The sequence below is a fragment of the Benincasa hispida genome, chromosome 11, assembly GCF_009727055.1.
Source record: "Benincasa hispida cultivar B227 chromosome 11, ASM972705v1, whole genome shotgun sequence".
NCBI classification, from domain to species: Eukaryota; Viridiplantae; Streptophyta; class Magnoliopsida; order Cucurbitales; family Cucurbitaceae; genus Benincasa; species Benincasa hispida.
The window spans coordinates 24,359,580-24,366,275 of NC_052359.1; the positions used below are offsets into that span (position 1 = coordinate 24,359,580).

Below are 6,696 nucleotides of genomic sequence, written 5' to 3' on the forward strand. Positions count from 1 at the left end.
CCATGTTTTTATGGGTGACCTAACTTCTCATATCATCATTATTTGTAGCCGACAACGCATTACTCAACGTTGCCTATTAAATTTTCATGCATTATAAACACCTAGTACTTCCAATTGAGTTGGCCCCCCATAGCCAAAATTTCAAGTGAAGCAAAAATCAAACATGAAACTAAGCAAAAATCTACACGATTATAATAAAATTCGACTTCTTTGTATTTTCACAGTGATTATAATATTTATTTTCTTTAGGCCTAAAAATATGATTTTGAAACGAAGGATCTAACTGATATCAAATAATAACAGAAGCAATAAGGTCCAAAAAAAATAACAAGATTTGAGCCCAAAATAGCATCATAGGCTCAAACGAGGCCTAGGGGAAAGGTTTTGTTCGTGTCGAAGTCCAAATTTATGTGTTCAGCCTCAGCCTTGATCAAGACCAAGGCTAAGGCCAACCATAACAAAATAGCTAATGGAGCATGTCCCACACATACCCCAGCCCAAAGCATCGTCCTAAGACCAAAATGGACCTAAGAGGAGTGGTCGAGGCTGACCATGGCCAAATATGAAATTGGATATGCCTTTTAGCCCGGTAGGTTATATAATTTACCCCATTTACTTTAAAACCAATTATCTCTATAAATACATTATTATGGCTTCATATGATATAACTTGAATTCTACACAAAAACTTCTTAAGTTCCACACTCTAATTCTGTGAATTAACCATTGAAGTGTGTGTAGCATACACCATATTGGTATTCATATCACATTCTTCTTTCCTTCAAACGAATTTACCATTGTGTTATGTGAAGGTTAGGTGTATTTTCCTGAAGCAATGAATTTATGACCCTCCCCTTCCTTATTAATTAATACTTGAGGAAAAGAGTGCAATATTGGCAAGCAAAGGGAAATGGTTTGCACGACCATGAGGTGTTAGAAGAGGCATGGAGTGGGAGACAATTCATGTGGTCATTAATGGGAAGAAAAAGCTAAGTTAATTGTTTTCATGCACATCCAATAATTGCCTACCTATCTTCTGGTATTTATTTTTTCCCCTTTTCTTTCATTTGTTGGGAAGGGGAAGAGAGTTTAAAGCAATGTTTGAATGATTGAGAAAAGTAATAAAGTACAAGGTGGCTTGGTATCTATATACCACAATTATTATTATAAATGAAATAGGAAAGGAAATTAAGAAAAGAGGTATAATTGAGTGGAAAGAAACTAAAAGAAATAATAATGAATGGATTGCTAATATTGGGACATAAGTGAAAGAAGAGGAAAAGTTTGGGGCAAATAATTGAACCCATTAATTTTAAAGAGAAACTGAATAACAAGACGAGGAAACATTTATGAAGCAACACTCAAAAGTGGTAGCAATAGTTAAATGTAGCAAACAAGAAAAGAGAGAGAAAGAAAGAATGATCCTTTCTTGATGTGTTCCCCACAACCATGTGAACTAAGGGATTCTAGCACGAAAAGGAAAGTTATTGTGGGATTTTTTTTTTTCTTTTTTTTCTTTTTTTAATAATGTGAAGATAATAGGGTAAGTGGGGTTTCAAAGGTCAACCTATGTATAGAGATAGAAGGGACTTTTAATTTAAAAATAATTTTTTATTATTATTTTCCAAATACTTAGATTCTTTTGTCTTCTCAATTTCTTTTCTTCTTGGATTAATAATCACTCCCATATTCTCTTCTTAAAAACCCTTCATTTTGGTTTGGTTTGTTGTTGTTCACAAGTTTCTCTTTTTCCCAGTTCCTATCCTCACAATTAATTTCTGTCTCAACCACAGATGGGTTTGGATGATTTTTCTCAAACAGGCCTGGTCTTGGGCTTAGGGCTCTCTAATGATCAAAGGTTGAAGAAAAAGCCTGCACCTTGCTCCTCTAGTTCACTTGATTTTGAGCCTTGTGCTTTGACTTTGGGATTTTCCGGCAGCGGCGGCCACACTCACCAGAAAGTTATAGATGTTAATAACAAGATGATGATGATTAATAACAACTCCGATGTGGGTGTTCATCATTTGCATCGCCAAGAAGCTTCCACTCATAGCAGCAGCGCTGTTTGTTCTTCCTTCTCCGGCGGCGGTAGGGTTAAAAGGGAGAGAGATCTCAGCAGTGATGAAGTTGAATTGGACAGAGTTTCTTCTAGAGTTAGTGATGAAGATGAAGATGGTTCTAATACTAGGAAGAAACTTCGGCTCTCTAAACAACAATCCGCCCTCTTGGAACAAAGCTTCAAGCAAAATAGCACGCTCAATCCTGTAAGTTTTTTAATTTTCAACACGATAAAAATGATTTTAACTGCAACATATTTTAACATTAACCATATAAATTTTAATTGGTATTTTTTATCAGAAGCAAAAACAAGCCTTGGCAAGACAACTAAATCTACGGCCACGACAAGTTGAAGTATGGTTTCAAAATAGGAGAGCCCGGTGAGAAAATTATTCAAATATTATCCTAGATTACACCTAATCACATTATTATTTGCGTGTTGTTTGGACTGCACAAAACATTGTGGGTAGCCTCAAGCTTCTTCTAAGTTTTTTTTTCTCTTTTTTATATTGATTTTCGCTCATTTAATAATAATTAGGCTGGTACAAACCTTGTATTATTAATTCTAAAGCTTAGCTTGCAAGATTCTTATTAGTTTTGGGTATTTTTTGACAGAACAAAACTAAAACAAACAGAAGTAGACTGTGAGTTGTTGAAGAAGTGTTGTGAGACATTGACAGATGAAAATAGAAGACTACAAAAGGAACTCCAAGAATTGAAGGCATTAAAGCTAGCTCAACCGATGTACATGCAGATACCAGCGGCAACATTAACAATATGCCCCTCCTGCGAAAGGGTAGGTGGCGGTGGCGACGGTGGTGCTTCCAAACCCAAATTTTCAATGGCTCCTAAGCCTCACTTTTATAACCCCTTCTCCAATCCTTCCGCCGCATGTTAGAAAATTTTAATTATTGCACACTCAATACAATTGTCATCTACACAAAATTTACGACCCCAATAGTATTATTTCTCCCTTTTTCTTCTTCAAAAAGCTTGTAGAGCTAAATTAGAAATCAGAGAAATTTAATGTAAGTAGTAGCTACCTAGTTAGCATGTAAAAATATTACTCTTATGAAACGAGGAATACTTAGATGCATCTCAAAAATATATCTATTTTTATACATTTTACTATTATCATGGATAAAAAAAAAAAGAAAATATTTTAAGAAAAAGAAAATTAAGTAATTTGAGTTATGATAGAAATATTTAGGAGTTGTAAATTATGATGTGACGCAATGTGGGTGGTTTATTGGATTGGAAAATTATTGGGTGGTGTGGTGTTGGTGTAATGGCTATCTACATATCCATCCATCTCATTGGCTGCCTACGTGTTACGCAAAGGATGACATTGATATGACTTTTGCAAATTTAGTAGTGCGTTTTGCCTTCATTCGTCAATACAAATATAATACAATTATCTTTTCATCATTTTATTTCCTTTTCTTTCTCTCTCATTCTAGTTTTATATTATGGAATCTACTTTACTTTCCTCAAATATATGTCGTCATTTTCTCTCTTTTTTCTATAAAAGAGATGTTGATTTTTCAAAATTACACGTACAATTTCTTTCAACAAATTTTTTAAATACTTTTAGGTTAATAATATAACTAATTACTCTATTATAGAACAAATGGTTTGATATATGAACTTTTATTTATCATATTTATAATGTAATACTCTCGTATAAAAGAAATAAACTAATCTTATTCCATATGAAAATGTAAAAAATTATTATTATTGAATGCAATTATAGGTTTGCTTATTTCACAAGTATAAGTTTAATAATATGGAGATATTTTTTAAAAGAAAAAGAAGAGGAAAAGGAAAAGGATGGATGGAAATAATATTCAAATTAGGATTGGTTGAGAAGGTCACAACCACGTGAGATGCCAAACCTTTAAGCGGACAGGTAGGTCACAACCCACGTGATGCCTCCTCTGTGGCCCACCTTTTCCAAAGTCTAAATCGTTGGACTTTTTTTGTTTTTTTTTATTTATTTTTTATTTTTTTTCTTAATGATAATAATTATTATTGTTACTTTTTTTTTTTTTTCTCTTTTACCTCTCATAAGTCAGACCTTTGATATTAGGGATGATATATATGTGCCCATTGAAATTCCCAAACACCCAAAGATTTGATATATATTCCCCACTTCAACAATAATGTAACGCAATCTTATATTTAAATCAACGGCCCTCCTTAAATCTTGCCCCACCTCCGAAACCCACCCTATAAACCTTGGGACAAAATTTTATAAAGGAAAAGAAATTTATTATTGAATTTAGTTTGTATTTACGTCTCACGTATCAAAGTGTTATAATTTTAATCTAAAATATTGAATTTTAAAAAATATACTTTCATTTTCGAACTTCTATTATCGTTGCTTGTGATCGAGAATTGATGAGAATGGTTGTATGGAAGAAAGAGAGAACATGGAGTGGATGAGAGAGAGTTTATTGTTTCCCTTTTTTTCTTTTACAACAAAGAGAGGAGATTAGATATTTGACTTCCAGATTCATAATACATTTTTAAAAATAATACCAATATCCTTAGTCTTTTAAAAAAGTTATAAAGAAAATAAGCATACCGTTATTATATTGATGAAAACTGATTATCTACACCCTCGTCACACTTCCCTCTTCCATTTAGATACTTTGCTTAAATCAATGGCCTAAAACTTTCCTATTTTGCCTATTTTTTACCCTGTTTTCATTAATTCCACAACCTCTAAAACTTTCCCCTTCAATCAAATTATATGGGCTATAACAAGAAGAAAAAAGAGGAACCACTAAATAACCTTAGTGCTTAAATGTTTTAACAAGGTTATATATAAGGAGTTTAATGTGAGTTAATACATCATTTGGATTTATATACAAAAGAGAAATACTATAAGAATTTTGATCATATTTTTTAGAACAACAAATAGAAAAAAAGAAAGAAAGAAAACATGTACATTACCAAATTTACAGTGATAAAGACTTCATTAATCCATTTTATAGTTTAAATTAGTCTTTTTTTTTCTAATTAGTACAAAGGTTCCCCATGATTAAAAAATGACATTCCTTTGTGTATTTAGCGTCAAGGGAAGATTTTGATTATGAAACTTTATGAAATTTGATATTTTAACTTGAAGTTTTGGGTCTTATTTGGGTGTTGAAAAAATTGGGGTAAAAATTGGACAAATTAAATAGAAAAAAAAAAAAAGTATCTTTATGAAAGAATGAGGAAATATATTTATGAGTTCTCTTCAAATTAGTTCTTTCAACTCAAGATAACTTTAAAGAGATTGATCTATTTGGATGTTGAAATTTCTTATATTTATGTTTGGCATTCTCATAAATGAGAGAAAGATGCTCTTGATTATTTAAATTTTAATATTTAAGAAACAAAAAAAAAAAAAAAAAGAGAGAGAGAAATTGATGAAGTTTTAGAGATTAAGAATTGAAAGAAAGGGGACCAAGAGAGTATTAAAGAAGGAAAACAGATGAAGAATTATAAGGAAATATTAGGTCGTAGATTGAAACAAAGAAGAGAGGAAAATGACAAAGGAACACAAATATCGGGTATGCATCCATATAAAAATGATAAAAATATTTTTTTAAAAACTTTTTTAAGGATTAAAGGTACTAATGCAAATTTTTAGAATTTAGGAATAATTTTTTTTAAATAAGGTATTGACGGTTTTCATCCCCATACTAACAATAAAGGTATTTTTGAACTTTTTATAAAGTTTAACAACAATAATAAAAATGTTGAAAAATCCAAAGATATTTTTGAAATAAAATACTTATAACAGGTTTCATTCAAACTAACAGCAATAATAATTTTCAATTTTTTTTTAAAGGTTAAGTGTACTATTCAAAGTTTTGAAAACTCAGGAGTAGTTTAAAATTGAATGCAAAGTTTTAAGAGTTTTTTTCTTTTAAGTTAAAGGATTCGATTTTTCACCCCACATATTATAATAAATAAAAATTAAAAGAAAGTAAGAGAAGGATAGAGAGTTACTTTATTATTGGCTTGTTCGTAGCCCACTAAAGTTACATGTATTTACCATACGTAATAGGCACGCTGTCATCGTTATTGTGGACAGTGCATGATTAACCGTTTGAGAACGCTCTCCATTGTTTTACACCAAATTTAAAACTAAATATTTATGAGATAAAAATAAATAAATAAGAAAAAACAAATCAGATTAGCATAGTCTATGCATCATTCATGGGTGTGTGGACCAGTAAAAATGATGAGAGAAACTTTCCAGGAAAAGTTGGCACTTTCCTGGAAACTCCCACATTGGGTCCTTTTCAATTCTTTCACCATCCTCTCCAAATTTTTGTTTTTCTTTTTTCCACCATCATCATTTGGATTAAAGACAACAATCAAATACCTTTTTCTTTTTTTTTTTTCAAGTTGAAATTTGACTTGTTATTTCTTTGATAGGTAAAAGATGGAAAAAGAGTGTGAAAGCCTTGTGATTTTGCCAATATTTTATAATTATTAAATTGGAGAAGAGTCATCTATTAGGTTTACCTTTGCTGATTAATCAGACAATTTTCAATTCCACAAACTGATCCCAAATCATGATGTTTCCTGCTTTTCTTTATCTATTACTTCTTTTTACCTTATATTCTTTGACAATGTT

The 6,696-nt window shown here is 31.2% G+C and overlaps 1 protein-coding gene across 1 annotated transcript; it reads left to right on the forward strand.

Annotated features, from left to right (window-relative positions):
* The first annotated feature begins 1,589 nt into the window (after positions 1-1,589).
* Positions 1,590-3,164, forward strand: LOC120089944 (homeobox-leucine zipper protein HAT22-like). Its single transcript, XM_039047391.1, has 3 exons — positions 1,590-2,263; positions 2,358-2,437; positions 2,673-3,164. Exons 1-3 carry the CDS (start codon positions 1,793-1,795, stop codon positions 2,953-2,955), a joined length of 834 nt encoding a protein of 277 aa, XP_038903319.1. The 5' UTR covers positions 1,590-1,792; the 3' UTR covers positions 2,956-3,164.
* The last annotated feature ends 3,532 nt before the right edge of the window (positions 3,165-6,696 follow it).

Excerpts from the sequence above, each read along its gene's own strand:
- LOC120089944 (XM_039047391.1), top strand. The coding sequence starts at position 1,793 with ATGGGTTTGGATGATTTTTCTCAAACAGGCCTGGTCTTGGGCTTAGGG. Across the intron at positions 2,264-2,357 it reads AAAATAGCACGCTCAATCCT|AAGCAAAAACAAGCCTTGGC; the intron begins GTAAGTTTTTTA and ends ATTTTTTATCAG. Across the intron at positions 2,438-2,672 it reads TTTCAAAATAGGAGAGCCCG|AACAAAACTAAAACAAACAG; the intron begins GTGAGAAAATTA and ends ATTTTTTGACAG.